Below are 19,731 nucleotides of genomic sequence, written 5' to 3' on the forward strand. Positions count from 1 at the left end.
ATTGGTCTTAAGAGTCAGACAAGCAGTGGCTTTTAAAGCATGTAGCAAGGGGCTTATCCTGCTGTGTTTATTCTGTTTCTTTATGTTTGTACTGGAAACACAGCCTCCTCTGGTATCCAGCCTCAGACGTGGGCTCTGATGACTTGTGTCTGTTTGTCTTAATGTTCTGGCAACCTACCTTTACACTGAAGAGGGTAGACTGAGGCAACCAATGAGATAGTAACAAAATAATAAAGCCAAAGTTCTGTGTTTTAACATAAAGGACATTGGAGCTTGTGTGGTTTTCTTGCACTTGCTCTGAGGATAATCTACAAGCATGTTGTAAAGATACCAACCTCCAATGGAGAGGTCCACATGGCAGAGAGCAAAAGCACCTGTCAACAGCAATGCCAGCAAGCCATTGTAAAACCTGCTGCCAGCACCAGTTCCATACTATAACTCAGTTGCAGCTACAGGAGAGCCTCTAAGCCAGAAGCTCCCAGCTAACTTGAATTCTTGATCCCCAGGCATGGTAGGATAATATTTGGTACTTAGTTGAATATATTTATCTGAAACAAGAGTTTTGTGCAGCCCAGGTTGGCTTTGAACTTCCTATGTAGCTGAGGATGACTTTGATCCCGTCTCCACTTCCTGAGCATCGGGATTACAAACATGCATGCACAACCGCAGCAGGTTTATGCCATGCAGCTTTGCGCATGCTAGGCAAACATTCCACCAACTGGGATACAATCCTAGTCCAGCGTTTGATGATTTTCAGATGTTATATTTGAGTGTGACTTAAAACATGGACATAGACAACTCATATAACATTAGGAGAATTTTTTTGTTTTGTTTTTGTTTTTATTAATTTATTCTTGTTACATCTCAATGGTTATCCCATCCCTTGTATCCTCCCATTCTTCCCTCCCTCCCATTTTCCCCTTATTCCCCTCCCCTATGACTGTTCCTGAGGGGAATTTCCTCCCCCTGTATATGCTCATAGGGTATAAAGTCTCTTCTTGGTAACCTGCTATCCTTCCTCTGAGTGCCACCAGGTCTCCCCATCCAGGGAACATGGTCAAATGTGAGGCGCCAGAGTACATGAGAAAGTCATATCCCACTCTCCACTCTACTGTGGAGAATGTTCTGACCATTGTCTAGATCTGGGTAGGGGTTTAAAGTTTACGGCCTGTACTGTCCTTTAAGACTAAATAAAATAACATATGAGTACTCTGTACCAGATTTTGGCACATAGGAACACCCAAGGCAAATGTGTTCATTCACATATATATTCAAAGCAACTAGAGTGATACCTGGCAGATACTTAGTGCTCACTAAATGCCTTTTAAATGAATATTACGTATTGCCAGATTTTATATCACTAACACCATCATCATTCCATATAGGCTCAAACAAAATCACTTTCCAAATAAGATGAATCTGCATATTTCTGGTCTTAAAATTTCTTTTATTTCACTTTTCTTTTTAAAAAAATCATAATATTATTACACATATATACAATAGATTACCTGTGGCAAGAAGAACCATGACACAATCAGGAATTATATAAATGTTACATTCTTAGTGTTTTGGCTATTTGTATTTGACAGCCTTGAAGAAGACATCTTTCCTATCTTGGTGCATCTCAATTTCTGAGTGTTAATCAATCTCTATTACATATTGTCATTATCAACTTAGAATACCTATCTAGACCTAAAAACATCTTAACCCCTAAACAATTAAGCTTCATTGTAAAACTAAGCTACCTGGTCTTCAATTCCATCAGAGACTTGAGAAGGACATAACTTGATTATCTGAGTATGCTGGGGCTGCAGGTTAGTAGCCTTCCAAATGAAAAGATGACAGAGAGAGTTCTCTACCTGAAGTCACCCAAAACTATATAAATGTATAAAAATAAGATAATTAAAAATTTTTTAAAAATTAAGAAAAAAAAAGAAGTAGAGATGTAGACCTAAAAACATCTTAACCCCTAAACAACTAAGCTTAATTGTAAGGCTAAACTATTTGGTCTTCAACCCCATCAGAGACTTGAGAACGAATAAAATGTAATTACCTGAGTGAATTAGAAGTGCAAGTTAGCAGTTTCCAAAATGTAAAAAATGGAAGAGACAGTTTGCTGCCTGAACAGTCAGTAAAGAATCTCTATATAACATTGGAACATCATCTTCAACCTTCTGGGCCAACAGAATTCTAGACTCACCAAGATAGGAAAGATGCTTTCTTCAAGTTTGCCAAATGCAAATAGCCAAACCACTATGAATGTAGCATTTATATAATTCCTGATTGTTTCGTGGTTCTTCTTGCTATATATACTTTATTTTATTTATGTGTAATAACATAAATGTATATATAAAGGAGAAATATAATTAAAAAAAAAGAAAAATCAAAATAATGCTATATGACACCCTCCAAACCAGGTGTGTGTGTGTGTGTGTGTGTGTGTGTGTGTGTGTGTGTGTGTGTGCGCGTGCTGCTATAACATAACACCTGTGATTGGGTAATTTACAAATATCAACTAATCCTCACATCTCTGGAGGATTGGGTGTACAAGATCAAGCCCTGAGCATCTATGGGAGGCCTTTCATGATACATTGACACATAGTGGGAACCAGAAAAAGAAGGGCACAAGAGGGTCTGGATTCTCCCTTTCCAATGGCATTGACCTCACTTATAATGGTACATCCCTTACAGCTCAGTCACCTCCCCAATGCCCCACCTTTCAGCACCAGCAAATTGGCAGCCTGTTTTCAACATGAACTTTGGAGTAGACATTCAAACCTAACACCAGAGGAACAAAAGTTCATATCTGTACTGAGTTCTGACATGTGACCCCATGGCACTTTAGACATTCCTTGTGCATGATCCAGAGCCACAGTTAGTTTACATAAGAAAACACATCATATGTAGTGGACAACGAATAAACACCCGTTAGAGAGTGCTAAAATTCACTGCTTACCATCCACACAGGAAGGCCGGTTTCTTGTTGTCCCAGCCACTTTCCCAGGTAGACAGGAACACTTCACTGTTTGTGACCGCTCCTCAATGCGGTTCTTGTTACAACACCTGTGGGCTGCGATCACTTCACAGGTCCCTCCTTCTGGCAAGACAATTAAAAAAAGAGACATCTATTAGATCTGATTCAGGGGTTATTTAGACATATTAGAATACACAGATAGGTTTGGAGAAAATGACAGGTATTATAGAGGGGTCCCGTGAAATATAAATTACTAAAGATTTCATGATCCATACAGCCTCAGAGAACACAGGCATTGCAGTGCTACACTCAACATAGCGAAGAGCACCAGCAAATTAACGGGCATCTCAAGATGGCATGATTCTAGGCTGGATGTAATCGAAAGCAGCAGAGCAGCAAATGCCTGGAGCTAAAACGCCAAATAGAGAGACCACCTGATTTAGATGCACCGTGCTGAGCACTCCTACCTGTGCTATTTCTGCATTTAAGATTCTCCAAACACCCACTAATAATGAGCAGCAGAGCTCCAGTGATGCAGAACCCGCCATGCCAGGAAAGAAGCCAGGAATCAGTTCTCCTTCCTCCTGCCTACCCATGTCAAGGGGCTACGCCGAATGGAACACCTAGTCTGGAATTACAGCCAAACCCAGGTGGCGTGTGTAAGTGGAAGAGAGAATTTCTGGAGGAAATGGTATGTGCTTTCCATGGCATGGTTAGCTAGGTGCGGGACTTCATTTACATTGTTAGGGCTCATCTAAGCACGCATCAGTGTATATGGGCATCCTAATGGATTCCATCCTCTAATAGCTCCAGGGTAGGGAGCTGCTGAGTCAGTAAAGGTTGGTGAATATTCCAGTTGCTCCTTTTGTGTTAGATGTTGTTGTTGTTGCTGCTGCTGTTAAGCGGACCATAAACTGGTCATCTTTCTCCATCACCCTCTCAGTGCTGGGATTATAAGGTACACACTGCCACGGTTAGCTTGGGTCAGTTCCCCCTCCCCTCCCTGGAAGCAATGAGCTATTCAGAGTTATGAAACATATGAGGAATTAAATTGCCCACTTTCAAGTTTTGAATTCAGAGACACTGGGTTTTAATTTTACCCAAATGGGCTCCTAATATTTAGACTTCTTGACCTTTGGCATTCAGTCAGCAGAGATACGAGAAACTGTTGAACAAATGGTCTACGTGTTGTTGTGTTATAAACTCTAAGGGGAGTGTGTGCTACCGAGATACATAGATGATACATAGGGGCATATAGGAAAGTGCACAGAAGAAAGGCAGGAAGGGTCACAGGGGGAACTTTGCTCTCTGAGAACTTTACTGCAACAGTGTTCTAGTCCAGTGGGAAGAGGCCATGATGAGGGCATGATGGGGTTCTGTCCCGCCAGTACTTGGAATGTTTAGAGACAGTTTGGTGCCTGTGATCATTAGGAGGAGGAAGATGCTTCTTGCATCTGATGGGCAGAAAGTAGGGATGCCATTAAACGCTGCAAAATGCTCCCTCATTGACAGCCCTCTGCAGCAGGGGAGGACCTGGCTCAAACTCTCAACAGTGCTGAGAAACCTGTGTCTGCCTTTGAAGAAACATACAGAAATGATCCAACATCAGGCGGTTCTGTCTCCAGAAGGGAAGAGTCCAAGCTTAACCCAGCTAATCTTCATTTGTGTTACACCTCCTCCCACTTAGAATTTGAGGGGCTCAGGCTCCTCATCTGTAAAGTGGGGGGTTTCTATGTGGACATCCCTCTCCTTTTGCTTCTTGTTTGGTTTTGGAAGTGATGAGGACTAAAACCGGGGCATCGTGCATGTCGGCTAGCAGAGTTAATCTCATGTGCAGCTACTGTCTTTCCTGTCTCAGCATATATGATCTCTCCTGACATCCACCTCCATCACTCTAGGACGCAGGCTCGAAGTACTGTCTCATAGTGTCTATCTATCCAACCCTACCTCTCTCAACATGCGTACACACATAAACATGGAGCAAAAGAGTGAGAGAAAGAAGGGGACTCATGCTTTTATGGTGAGCATACATACATACATATATGCATACATACATACATACATATATACATACATACATATATGCATACATACATACATATATACATACATACATATATGCATACATATATACATACATACATACATATGTGAGAGAGAGGAGAGGAGGAAAAGAAGAGAACACATGCATATATATGTATACATGAATACATACATGTGTGAGTGTGTGTGTGAGAGAGAGGGTCCCTATGAATTTTCTTTAGAGCTCAATGGCAAGATCAATCCTTTAGAGAACGTACCATCACCTCTTCCACTACGCACTGTTTTAGTGCTCCACAGAGTTCCAGTTACCCCGTAGTCAATGTTTGTGGCCCCTCCCAGCCAAGCTGTGAACTAAGACAGGATTAAGGTTATGGCTTATTTCTTCTCATCCATAACAACATGGAGGAAGTGTAGAAATCTTCTAAATGACTGAGATAAATAAATGAACCAGCCAACTTTAAGGCAATGGGGTTAGTCCCAGGGGGTCTGGAAACAGGTGGAATGGGAGATCCATTTGCGTATGGAAACTACAGAAGATTTCCGAGATTCCGAGTTGAAAGATGAGGCTCCCATGGGCAGGAGAGCAGGTCTCATAACAACATGACAATCTGGCGCATTTTTTTAAAAAATTCATTTTATTATTATAGGGTAATTTTAGACTTCCAGAAAATGCATGAATATGCTACTAAGAGGCCCAAAATATACTTAATATACTTCACTTTACTTTGTTATTTCCTGCTTGTATTATGTAATTATTGACATCTTCAGTATGGCACATTTGGTTTATTTATCCCTGGCATTACGATACAGTGCTATGGTACCTGGTGCTTAACATGCTCTGTCTTTGATGACTGGGAGCCCTTTCACTGACTTATGCATCACTGTAACACATGGTAACCACTCTAAGTTTGCTTGCATTTCAGTGTGAGCACCCCCTTACTCTCTGAATCTTCAGGCTGCTTCAGAATCACACTCTCTAACATATTTGCATTAACCAAATTCTCAGCCCTGTTAGGCTTTTTTAAGTTTTCACTTTTTCTACTCCAGGGTCCAACCAGGCAGACTACATTGTGTTCATTGCCCTCGTCTCCCTAGGTGTCTTATGGATGTGACATTTTCTCAAACATTCATTGCTTTTTGATGACCTTGACATTTGGGGGTAAACTGGTGAGGCATTTTTGAAGAATCTCTTTCAGCTGGGATTTGTCTAATGCTTTTCTTATGATTAGAGTGAGGTTGTGTGTTTTGGGAGGAAGATTGGAGAGGTAAATGCCACTCTGGTCCCATCCCATCAATCTGACTTTGCCTTGTTGACACTGAATCTAGTCACCACGCTGAGGTGTAGTTGTACTTGTGAGGAAGTTTCTACACACAGAAAATGAGAACTCTGTGTCTGGAAAGTATAATAACAAATAAAAGTATTTACTAAGGCATGTGTATTTAAAAAGTATTTAGAATTCTTCTGCATGAGGGCAGTCTCTTTCTCTCCAGTTTCACTTATTTATATCTATGTATACTTGTGATTTTTATTTATGCATGGTATTATAATGTAGTATGAGGTCACTTAGTTGCTTCAAACATTACTGCTTTGACTACTGGAAGTTTTGGTTTGGCTTCTACGTCCCTTTGGCACAGTGATCATTGTAAGCTTGCTTGCTTTTGCCATTATTTTGAACACTTCCTCACTTCCTGGCTCTTCAAGATCCTATAGGATGATCTTATAAGAGTCATTTCCTCATACTATAATCAGCCATTTCTCCAAAGCAATGATTGGGACATTTCAGAAATATACTTCAATCAATAAACTAAGGCTTCCAGGCCAGATGAGACTGAATTAAACTGAAGGGGCCTCTCTTATTCCTGTCTCAGAAGAGTCTTTCTCTTGCTGTGTGGGTAGAATAGTGATTTGGAAAGACAATGGGCAGTTCTAATGTGGGTGTTGCCTCAGTGTCGTCTCCTTGGCAGCTGTGTACAGGAGGGATTGGAGAAGAGAAAGGTGGCTAAGCAGGAGGGACAAATAGCATTGGCCAGTTCTGAGCAGGAAACAGCAAAGCTTGAGCTTGGACCAAGGGGAAGTATCTCCTCATCTCCACTCTCACCAGCCTGGGAGTAGAGTTAATAAAATAGGGACAGTGGCACATTACACTCTCACCCAGACACCCGTAACCATGTTGCTTTACTAACTGCCGTCAACTACATCTACCTTCAAGCAAGTCAGTAAGAGCAGGATTTACACCTCATGAAAATACCACTAATTTAACTGAGTGTTTATCTTTAATACCAATCAGCAGCTGCATTTGCGATGGAAAACAGCAGAAGGCATGTGGCTGCTCCCAGGAGGCACTTGGAATGTCATTTGATTTACAGTCATAGCCAACAGCTATGATAGACATACAAGATCATGAGTCTAGCATGCTGGATGCCAGCAACTGTACAGGGTATCACCCCAAGCATATTAACGAAAAATCAATCCCCAGATATACCTAATAACTTGCTTAGATGCACACAAGAGTGACTCCAGTCTATCAGATTCCAAAGTTCATGGGGTTGGGTCTTATTTAAAAAAAAAAAAAAGTAATTCACTATCAACAAAAAGCATGCAGAAAGAAATCTGTCATGTCTCTCAGGATGGTCATCAAAGATAAGTGTCCAGAATGCTTCTTCTCCCAGCCCTGTGTGTGCCCTCATTCGCCACCACTCTCCTTTTCTCTTCTGCATCCTTCATAGACACTTGTCATATTACCTTGGGGTGGTCAAGCTGATATTCTGGGCTCCATCTTTCCCAAGGATTCATACATTACCAAAACCACTATCCTGGCAGATCTCTGGCTCACTCTTTTTTTTTCTTTATTAATTTACTCTTGTTACATCTCAATGGTTATCCCATCCCTTGTATCCTCCCATTCTTCCCTCCCTCCCATTTTCCCCTTATTCTCCTCCTCTATGACTGTTCCTGAGGGGGATTACCTCCCCCTGTATATGTTCATAGGGTATCAAGTCTCTTCTTGGTAACCTGCTGTCCTTCCTCTGTGTGCTACCAGGTCTCCCCCTCCAGGGGACATGGTCAAAGGTGAGGCACCAGAGTACGTGAGAAAGTAATATCCCACTCTCCACTCTACTGTGGAGAGTGTTCTGTCCATTGTCTAGATCTGGGTAGGGGTTTCAGGTTTACCGCCTGTGTTGTCCTTGGCTGGTGCCTTAGTTTGAGCGGGACCCCTGGGCCCAAATCTGCCTATCATAATGTTCTACTTGTAGGCTTCTAGGACCCTCTGGATCCTTCTACATTGCCATTCTCCCATGCTTCTCTCATCTATAGTCCCACTAGAATGTCCTCCCCTCTGTCTCAGTTTCCTGGTAAGTGAAGGCTTTCGTGGGACATGCCCCTTGGGCTAATATGCAGATATAAGTGAGTATATACCATTTGAGTCTTTCTGCTTCTAGGTTAACTCACTCATTATGATCATTTCTAGCTCAATCCATTTATCCACAAATTTCGGGAAGTCCTTGTTTTTAATAGCTGAATAGTATTCCATAGTGTATATGTACCACAGTTTCTTTATCCATTCTTCTATTGAAGGACACTTAGGCTGTTTCCATGTTCTGGCTATTATGAATAAGGCTGCTATGAACATGGTTGAGCAAATTTTCTTGCTGTGTGCTGGAGCATCTTCTGGGTATATTCCAAGGAGTGGAATAGCTGGGTCTTGCGGAAGCCCTATTCCCATTTTTCTGAGATAACACCAGATAGATTTCCAAAGTGGTTGTACTAGTTTGCATTCCCACCAGCAATGAAGGAGTGTTCCTCTCTCCCCACATCCTCGCCAGCATGTGGTGTCGCTTGAATTTTTGATCTTAGCCATTCTGATGGGTGTAAGATGGAATCTCAGAGTTGTTTTGATTTGCATTTCCCTGATGAATAAGGAGGTTGAGCATTTCTTTAAGTGTTTCTCAGCCATTTGATATTCCTTTGTTGAGAATTCTCTGTTTAGTTCCAAGCCCCATTTCTCAATTGGATTATTTGGTTTGGTGGTGTTTAATTTCTTGAGTTCTTTATATATTTTGGATATTAGACCTTTGTCAGATGTAGGGTTGGTGAAGATCTTTTCCCAGTTTGTAGGCTGTCGCTTTCTTCTCTTGACAGTGTCTCCGGCCTTACAGAAGCTTCTCAGCCTCATGAGGTCCCATTTATTAATTGTTGACATTAATGTCTGGGCTGTTGGTGTTCTGTTCAGGAAGTTGTCTCCTGTGCCAATATGTTCCAGGCTCATTCTTAATCCTTCTTCATCTTTGCTCAAATGTCACTTTGTAAGAAGCCCGATTGATTACTTATTAAAATAAATTGTAACTTCCTTATCAGACACACATGAGAATCCTTCCTTTGATCTGTGTATGACCCTCATCCTCTCATAGAGTACCAGGGATACCTTCAAATGTTGTGTGCAATTTATCTATTGTCCTTACTGCCTGGTGTCCCTCACTGGATTGTTAACTCTTTATGGAGAGGGGGTCCCTATTGTTTTATGTATTAAATCATTTCTGGCAGATTAGCAAGGTTCAAAAGTTCTTTGAACACAAATCGAATTGAGTTTTCATAATTGCTTGAAGACAGGCCCAGGACTATTGTTATCCAAGTTCTTTAAGGAGGATGGACACCTGGAGAATAATGCGGCCCTGTAACAAATGATGCCAGCAATGGCATTAAAGGAATTAACTGGGCTTGTAGAGCTGGCTCAGTAGGTAAAGTACATGTCACCTGAACTTGAGAACCTAGTTCAGATCACCAGCACCCATGTGAGAAGGGAGCTTGGTCGGCAGCTGTAACCTGAGCACTATCAAGACTAAGACAGGTAGATCTCTGGAGTTCTCAGACCAACTTGGCTAGTCAAACCAGTGACCACCCCTCAGAGCAATTCAGCATTCAAATCTGTCCTGATTGTGCAACACTGGACCATGTGCTTTTGCTGACAAAATGAAAATATTTAACATGTGATAGGAAATGATTCTTTTGTGTTAAATTGTGGCTTGTGGAATTTTATAGGTTACATAAAAGAGTCCAGCTGCCTTCACTAAGTGAAAGGAGCCTGTCACACCAGTTCCTAAAAATTCAGTGCGGCAAACTATTCTTTAACGCTAGCACTCTGCCAAGGATGAATGAAAGCAACTGCAGTTGTCCAGTTCCCAGATCCCCAGAGCTCGGACTAAATGACAGGTGTTTGACGGATAGATGAACAAGCACATGGATATAGAATGTAATAGAGAAAGGTGGATGTCTTTGGCATAGTAAATATATTAAACATGCAAAATATGCTTTCCCCACACAAATCTATAGTTAATATTTCTTAGTGATAATAGCACTGCACATTTAATTTGGTTCATGCAAAATTTAGTGAGAAATTGATGAAATTCTAGGAAAGTAAAACCCTGGGTTTGTATTACACCACAGTAAAGTCTATTGTTCACACTAGCTACCTCCTTGGAAAAGAAAGATCAGACATGAAAAAAAAAAATGTGCCCTAATCAAAGGGAAGAGTTAGTTTTATTATAACGCTTTCTAGAAACTAGAAACACATTCCCTTTTGTTTAGTGTGACTCTCATTTAAAGAAATACCTAGTGAACTGTCCCTTTAAATCTAAGTGCCAACGTTATTTCAAATCACACCAATATTTATCATAAACGCTTTTCAGTCTTTTCTGTGGCGCCATTGCCAATCCAGTCCCAAATTTTATCTTTGTCCAAGTCTGAATGATTTCAAGATGATCTATGACTTGTCAAAAAGGAGTCATTTAAGAGCTCAGAAAATTGGACTTCCCCTTTTTGCATATGGATTATTTGGAAAATGGCTTCTTCTCAATTGTGGCCAGCATCTGCACACCCAGCCAGTCGCACAGGTGGAATAATATATTAACTAACGGCAGAGGATACAGCACAAATAACAAACAGTTTGGATGTTGTCTGCACAACTCAGATTTCCAAATTGCTGATCATATATCCTCATTGTGACTATAGAAAACAAGATGAAGATAAAGTATCTATGAAATTACAGCCTCATACCCTCAATTAACTTTTATAAACGATCCTGTTGTTTTCCAGTTGGGACTTTAGTACAGGACGCACCTAGTTGGGGTAGGTCAATCTGAAATAGTCCAGTATGTTCAGAGCACACCAACCACTTAGTTCTAAGTCCGCCTTCGGTAGAGCCTCCTGACTCTCAGCCTCTTTACTTACATTCACCCAGGTGGAAGGGTAAATCCGTTGAAAGGAAATCCCCTGCGGCATCTCTCTGTTTGTCCATCTCTCTTGGGTTTGTCAGAGCTCTGAATGCATTATCAACTTTATTCTTAACAGGAAAAGAAAATTTCTAATGCCCCCAAAGGTGAAAAGAATATACTGTTTTAAGATTATTTTTAGCAGCATCAACTCCCTGCCAAGCCCAAGTGCTCCAAGCAAAGATCTCTCTTTCCCAGCTCCATGCATCACTGTCTTCCTCTGTACGAGGGAGGAAACCCAAGGGAGATGGATGGCTAAGGATAATGTTTCTTTTAAGAGGGCTCCCCACTGATGACAATTATGTATCCTGATGGAAAGGGAAGGAAAGGGGTAGGAATGAGTGGCAGGTGGATGATTAAAAGCTGAGCTGAAAGTTGTCATCACATCCAGAATTTGCCTCCCGATTGGAAATCTACTGTAAGTAGCCTTATCCGAAGGAACTGATTCATTCTGGGCCATAAACTGGGAAAAACTGGTTTAAAATAGTCACCTGTAGAGGAAGTTTCTTTTGTCTATTACTTTTCATCTGTCAAGAAATCAGATATTTAGTGTTTATTAGTGTGATAATGGCTTACAAGGAAGTTGAAGAAGCATAGTGGAACAATTTGAACTTCCAGAAGAGCAAACTTTTCTGGGAAAGAAAGAATAAGGAAGAAGATACAGTGAAATTCTTTTCTTTCCCAGAAAGCCTGCTTCTATGTGATAATTGCTTCAAAAACAGAACAAAAATGAGCACATGCAATTTCTGCATTTGTTCTGCATGTGTGTGTGTGTGTGTGTGTGTCACTACACTCACTACTCAAGGCCTTCTTTGAATTGTCTTCCTGAACCAATATGTTCTTACACTTTACATAATTCTCCCATAATAACATTCAGAATGCATGATTTTGATTTTTCAAATAATGCTCACTTTTGTTATAAAGGATTGGCATGGCACATTTTTTAAGATGATGGAATTGATTAAATGTCTGTAATAAAAGAAAAGGAGAAAGCAAAGAATCCGAGAAGGGAAGAAAAGATGAGGGTGAGTAGAGGAAGAAAATAATTCATATATGAGAAGAAAGGATAAATATTTATGTTTTATTATCAAATATTATGTTTTCATTAAATCTTTCAGGATTTTACACATGCACACAATGTATTTTGAACACATTTATTCTCCATTTTCCACCTAACTTCCCAGATCCCCACCTTCACACACTTTCCCAAATATTTTTTGGATACTTTTCTAACATTGTCTTTATATGGCCTTTTACTTGGACCTCTGGTTTGGGGTAGAGGCAAAAATGCATAAAAACTTTTCATCCTGGGTTTTTATCAGGGGTCAAGCAAGGATATGCGTTTAAGGTCTGTGATGGCTCATCTTGTCTTGCAACTTCACTCATGAGGAGATGGAATGTCAGCTGAGGAATTGCCTCTGTGTGCTTGCCCATGGGAGTGTCTGTGGGGTATTTTCTTAACTGGTAATGAGTGCAGAAGGACCCCACCCACTCTGGGTGGTGGTTCATCCTAAGACAGATGAGCCTGGGCTGTAAAGGAGAGGTAGCTGAATGTGAGCTGCAGACCAAGCCAGTCAGTAGCTTTCTCCGTGTTCCCTGCTTTAGTGTCGGCTCTCATTTGCTCTTGTAGGTCCCTGCCTTAGCTTTTCTCGATGGTGGGCTGTGACCTGTAAGATAAAATAAACCCTTTTCTCTGCAAGTTGCTTTGATCACAATATTTATCACAGTAGTAGAAAGCAAACCAGGACACAATCAAAGGCAATATTTGGAGGAAATTAATAAAACCTAGGGTGAAGTATGTTAAGATTGACAAGATTAATTGGGCACTTAAATTTTTGATTTACTTCAAGTAGTTCCTTTCTTGAAAAGCTGTAATATGTAAGATAGAGCAGGGGCTTTGAGATTCACTTTCATAGGACTTCCTGATCAGACCTTAAAAATAGCTCTTTAGGAGTCTATTGTAGCGGATGTCAGAAATGCATATTTAAGACTCTGTTAAAAAATGCTTCATTGACCCAATGGACTGGAAGGAAGCTCCAAGTGTCTCTGTCTGTGAATCATTGACAGCAGAGACACTAATGGATCTTCAGGCATAGTCTGGGCAGGCATGGCAAAATGGCTGCTTGATGTGTTTAAGCTGAAGTTTAATAAATTACCATTTTCTCTGTCCTAGGGCTCTAAGAATGTACAAGAAAGATTAAGAAAAGAAGAAGAAATCTGGACAGGACAACCATGTCTGAAAGAGCATACTTTAATGGAGAGAGAGAGACCACAGATTCTAGAAGCTAGTTGCTAAGACTCAAGTCCTGGGATCTGATGTTTCCTCTTATTTTTCATCCTACTCTTTGGTTTCTCAAAGTGGATGATAGCATCAGCTATATGAAGGTGCCTGAATAGGTATGGGGATTCAGTAGTATGGACATATGACTGTAATGAGACTAGGTTCAAAGTAGACACCAAAGGGAATGTGATGCTACTGATGCTGTTGGGATGGTCTTAAACTAGATAGAAATATTGATGGGAGAAATAGTCTCCAAGTTTTTCTCCTTTCACCATCATGAACCATATGCGTCCTCTCCTCTCTACCTAGTCAGTGATGGGGTGACAGGATTCAGTTATCACACTCTCTCTGAAACAAAACACTGAAGTAACACCCAGAGCAACTTATCTTATTCACTAGATTCCTCTTTTTTTTTTTTTAAAGGAAGAAATGACTTATACAGTGCATGCTATGGCACTCAGCTGCATGAATCATTTTTATGAATGACTCTACACACATAGAAATAAATTCTACCTAAAGATGCAACAATAAACTCAGAAAAAAAATTACCCGATTTTTGACCATTCCTTAAATAAGGATTTTTATTACTTTACAACAAAAAAGGCTTTGTGTGACACTGAGGATTATAGTCCTTGTAACAGGCTGGACATCAAATTGCATTTGTGTTCCTCTCAGATCCATCTGGGGAGTTTTCTTTGTTAAAAATGAAGCAGACAATCTACCTCTACCTCTCTATTCTCATCCCCCAGATATGCTTGGTCTAGACTTACTCTCCATGCGTTGTAAACTACTATCATGCTAGAAATTACTTATTGGCTATAACACAGTCATTAAAATATTGGATGGCTAATAAAACAAATGGGGAATCCTCTTTCTCAAGAGGGACTTTTCACCGTGAATGACCCCCAAAAGTCTCTAGAAACTGAGTAGTAGCATCTGAGCTCTTTAACATCCCTAGCCTATCATCTATGATAATTTGATGCGCTCTACTACTATTGTTACAACACAAGCTAAGAAAGTATCTCTGCCTACATTTCCAGTGTAAAGTAGTTTTGGCCTAAATCTTCCCAGGACCTTTAGCTCTGTAATTGAACCAAGCTTACCGGCCAGGTGATGGGCGATCTGACTTTGCTTCTCCTTCGGTAGCCTTGAAGGTTGAGTTTGATATGGAAACAATTTCTAGACAAGGCACAGGATATCCTATTTTAAAAGACGAACTCTGTGGCTATGTTAATTTCTCTAGATTCTATGAAAAAAAAGTGGCACTGAGGTTGAATATATTAATACTGAAATGATATTTCAAATAATAAGGCTGTCTTAGGTTACCCAGCTTGGGGACTGAGGTTACAAAGTTGTGTCTTCTAAGCCTTTGTCCCTTGGAAATAAAATGCTCTGTCTTTAAGGAATATTGAGCATACTAGAGAGTTGATGGGAAATTAGTAAAGTGAGCAACATACAAGTTCTTCTTACTGATATAAAAGTCCAGTTTTGTTTAAAAAGCATTTATACCAGGTGATGGTGGAAAGACAGATTTCAGACTTCTGGAAGTGGCTGCATTTATGTTTCAGGTTCTAGAAGCCTCCTGTTGGGGGCCACGTGCATTTACTGCTCATGTGTGATAGTGGGTATCCTAAATGCCCCTTTATTGCACTCACTCTTACATTGCCTACTTAACATGCTGACATTCATTTGGGGTCTGTGTTTTCTCGTTATACATACACACAATGCTATCTATACAAACATGAGCAAACTTGGAATAAAAACAGTAAAGAAGTGTAATAATAAATATAAACTTAAAAAATCTCTTTACAGGAGTTTCTCCCACTATCCTCCATAGGTGAATATGGTGGATGTTCAAGCGAACACAGCAGTGACGATGGCAAGCATCTTTATGACTAATAATAAAAGAATGACTAATAAACAATATGATGCTCACAGCCCATCACTGCTGAGCCACTGCTATTTTAACACATTTCTTCTTTCTGAATGGCAAGCATGTTCACAGACCAGTGTCACCAAATTGGCTTAGTTGCAAAGCTGAGAGGATAAAAATATGATGCCAGACAACTGAAGTAAAGTTGTTGGAAGACACCACCTTCTGGAAGATACACTCTCAGTTGAGGGCTTATTGCCAATTGATGGATCTTCTTACTCAGGCACAGACTGATCTTAAATTACAAGACTTTTCTTCAACAATTATGAAACACAAAACCCACATATAACACCCCATGCATTATATTTTACTTTTTTTCTGTGGGCTAGTTACTACCAGCCTCTTAAGAGAATGAATAATCAAACAAGAAATTAGTATTTTTGTTTATGTCTGCTGGATTATAGAATCAATATAATCCAATGAACAAAATTTAGTAAAGAGGTTTGTCAGGAAGCAGTCTCTATGGCAGTGGTTTTAATCTTCCTAATGCTGTGACCCTCATGTTGTGCTGATGCCTAGCTATAAAATTATATTTGTTGCTGCTTTTTAACTGTAATTTTGCTAATGTTATTAACTGTAAAGTAAATATCTGCATTTTTGATGGTCTTAGGTGACCCCTGTAAAAGGATCCTTCAACGTCCGAAGGGGTCACAACTCACAGGTTGAGAACTATTGTCCTATGGCATCAATGTCTATTTTTTTTTATCTCAGTTATACCACTCCTGGGTATATACCTGAAAGATGTTCCACCATACAACAAGGACACTTGCTCAACTATGTTTGTAGTAGCTTTATTCGTAATAGTCAGAATCTGTAAACAGCTTAGGTGTCCCTCAAACAAAAATTGAATAAAAAAACTTTGGTACATTTACACAATGAAATACCACTCAGCTGTTAAAAAAGAAAAAGAAATTATGAAAAATTCAGGCAAATGGGTAGAACTAGAAAAGATCACCCTGAGTGAGGTAACCCAGACCAGGAAACACACAATTGGTATGTACTCACTTATAAGTGGATTTTAGCCATAGGATACAGAATAAATATACTATACTGCACAGACCCCAAAAGATAAGTAAAAAGGAGGATAAAAGGGAGAAAGCTTAAATATCACTCAGGGGAAATAGAATAGACAGAGGTAGTGGTTGAGGAGAGGGAACAAGGTAGGAGAAGGAACAGAGAGAGATATAGGGGTGGAGATCAGACCTTGGGAAGCAGGGGTGAGGGACAGAAGACCTGTAGAGAAAAGAGAACCTGTGGTCAGGAGCACTTCTATGACAAGCTGGAGACCCGAGACAGGGTAGACTTTTGGGAGGATATGATGAGGACTCTAGAAGAGACTCGTAGTAGCAGGGGTCATAGAGACTGAAGAGGACACCCTCTAATTAGGCAAGTTTCCTAGTAGAGGGAGTGGAACACCAAGCCATTCACAGAAACTTTGACCCAAAACTCACCCTGCCTACAAGATGTGCAGGGATAAAGATAGAGCAGGTAGAACAGAGATTGAGGGAATGTCAGACCAATGCCTGGCCCAACCCAAGACCCACCCATGGAAGAGAGCCAAGCCCTGATACTATTAATGATACTCTGCTATGCTTGCAGACAGGAGCCTAGCAGACTTGTCCTCCGAGGGGCTCCACCTAGCAGTGCTTCAAAACAGATGCTGAGACTCACAGCCAAACATGGGGCATGCACAAGGAGTCTTATGAAAAGGTGGGGGGGGGGGGAAGGATAAAAGGAACTGGAGAGGACAGAACCACCATAAGAGGACCAACAGAGCCAACTAACCAGGGTCCAGAGTGGCTTACTGAGATTGACGCATCAACCAGGGACTATGCATGGACTGGAACTAGGCCCCCTACACAGATGCAGTCAATGGGCAGCTCAGGCTTCATGTGGTTCCTCTAGTAAGGTAAGTGGGGGTTGTCTATGACGTGGACTCTGTTACCAATTTTTTTGGTTACTTCTCCTTGGGGGGAGTGCCTTGCCAGGCCACAGAGGAGGAGGACACGCTCAGTCCTGATGCAACTTGACGAGTTGGGGTGAATTGGAAGTGGAGCTCCCCTTTTCTGAGGAGTAGGGGAGGGGGAGGGAGGAGAAAGGAGGAGGGGGGAGGACTGGGAGGTGAGGAGGGAGGAGACTATGACCAGGATGTAAAGTGGATAAATACATTAATTAAAAAACAAACAAACAAACAAAATTCAGATGTCCATATAGAGGCGAGATGATAACAGACACAGTGACTGAGACCAAACTTTGGGGGCCATGCTAACATGATCTTCATACAGCCCCCATGCTTTACCAGATATGTTTATCTCAAGAAAACTATAATGCTTTCTTTGCTTACTGATCTCATCTACAAGGTAGCGGACAGCAATCTTTAGGCCCTTGAGAGTGGTAGTGAAGACGAATGCGTGAACACGAGCAAAGCACAGGCAAACGTGGAGAATGGACAGTACAGTGGTTCCATCTGATGTACATAGTGCTGACATCAACTGATAGCTCTTTCTCCTCTGGTCCTGAGGCTGCCTATGGAAGCTTGCTGTGGTTGGACAACTGGGTGTTAAGGGGAGCTGACATGTCACAGCCATGCTGAGAGTTAATGGATTGTACAAAAACTCTCCAGGGATCCCCCTTTCGTCCTTGCAGCAGCTAGCAATATTTTAGATCAGAGGTCAGGAAACTTTTTCTATAAAGGACCAAACTGTAAATATTCTCGGCTCTGTAGGCCTTCTGGTAAGGGCAACTGCCAACCTGGGCTGTCGTATCATGTAAATAGCTCCGAGCAATATGTGAACAGGTGAGCACGGCTGTCTGCCCATACCAGTGTTATTTATGGAAGCGGAACCTCGAGTTTCATGTAATTTTGATGTGTCATAAATCATCTCCTCTTGATTACTTTTTTCCAGGCCTTCAAAAAAGTAGAGAGTGCTCTTAGCCTGTAGACCACATAAGTCTAATGGTGCGCCAGCCCTGGCTGATGGGCCATGGTGTGCTATCCTTAGTTTAGTTAGTGGCTATTTCTGAGTGCTTACTCTTGTTTAACTGAAAGTCCAAGCTCACTGGTGAATCATGTCTTATGATAACCTAATTTATTTTAAAAGCCAATGATGTGGGGATGAATTGTTGCAGGCAATACAGCCAGGTGCATTTACTATATTACCTTTTAAGACGATGAGATTAACAGAGGTACACTCCTCCATTAGTATGCTGATGTAACTTCTACCAATGTATTTAATCACAGAGATAAGGATGGCTGGAGACATCTCCAAAGCTTTTGCCCAGTGAAAGAGGCTCTCGAATCTCTGCCTTCTGTGAGCCACTCCAGGCAGATAATTCTGCTTAGCCCTGGCTGAGAGGCTGACCCTTGTCATCTTGGTATTTTATTGGCTTGGCTGAGAGGCAATAATAAAAGTCTATATTTATTTATAATATGAGCCTGTGCTCCACTACAACAGCCAGGGAGATCAAAACATCACACACATTTAAGGGAAAAGAAGGCAAACAGAAACTGATTTGTGTTTCACATGGTAGAAGTCATTAAGGATGACTCAGGTAGAAAAACTTATTACTTCTCTTTTTTGACAGTGATGACAATTTAATAGTATTTGACTCCACCAAGTTGCATACGGCATCCGGAGGCATTGAAGGAGACGGTTTATCAAGATGATAAACAAGGTTTCATTTCCTCCCTGGCTGCGTGGATGTGATCCGAAGTCTAAGCCCACCTGAATTTACTTAGGCTGGCCACAGGCAGACACTAAGCGACCAGGGGACCATCTGTGCTTGAAATGAGCCTCACTTTAATGGACCTCCTGCAAGCAGGCCAGCAGCCTCAGAGGCATGTTTGCATGTGTGCATGCACACAGATTTCTGGGTAGACTGTGGGGCAGAGAAAAGATGCTAATGGGTTTAGAAGGCCCGATATCTAGGAAATTCATGCAGTCCAGTTTCAAATTGCAGAGTTAGTTTTTCTATGCGGACAGGTAAGCTACTGCAAGCAGGGTTGTTTAGAGTCTTGTTCTGTGAAGTTGGTAGAATAAGTTTGTGCGAGGAAGAATAATCAGAGAGGCTTTTAATGAGGGGTTTCTTAGAACCGTTATCATCATTGACATGTGTCACTGCTATTCTACAGCAGATGCTGGCTTTGCTGCTCCTATTTGCTTTCTGTCTTAGAGAAGCCAGTGGCTTTTCTGCCTATGAAGTTGGAAAGGCCCTGATTTTAGCCCTAGACCT

The 19,731-nt window shown here is 41.1% G+C and overlaps 1 protein-coding gene across 2 annotated transcripts in view; it reads right to left on the reverse strand.

Moving 5' to 3' along the window:
• TAFA1 (TAFA chemokine like family member 1) overlaps window positions 1-19,731 on the reverse strand; it is a 533,282-nt gene that overhangs the window by 119,931 nt on the left and 393,620 nt on the right. The window contains exon 3 of one of the 2 annotated variants that reach the window (XM_084764930.1): window positions 2,957-3,094. In XM_084764930.1, coding sequence (XP_084621056.1) covers window positions 2,957-3,094 — 138 coding nt within the window. Of the gene's footprint in view, window positions 1-2,956; window positions 3,098-19,731 lie in introns of both variants that reach the window. The other variant, XM_084764929.1, reaches the window with a different exon arrangement.

This window comes from Acomys minous, assembly GCF_964271855.1.
Source record: "Acomys minous genome assembly, chromosome: 17".
NCBI classification, from domain to species: Eukaryota; Metazoa; Chordata; class Mammalia; order Rodentia; family Muridae; genus Acomys; species Acomys minous.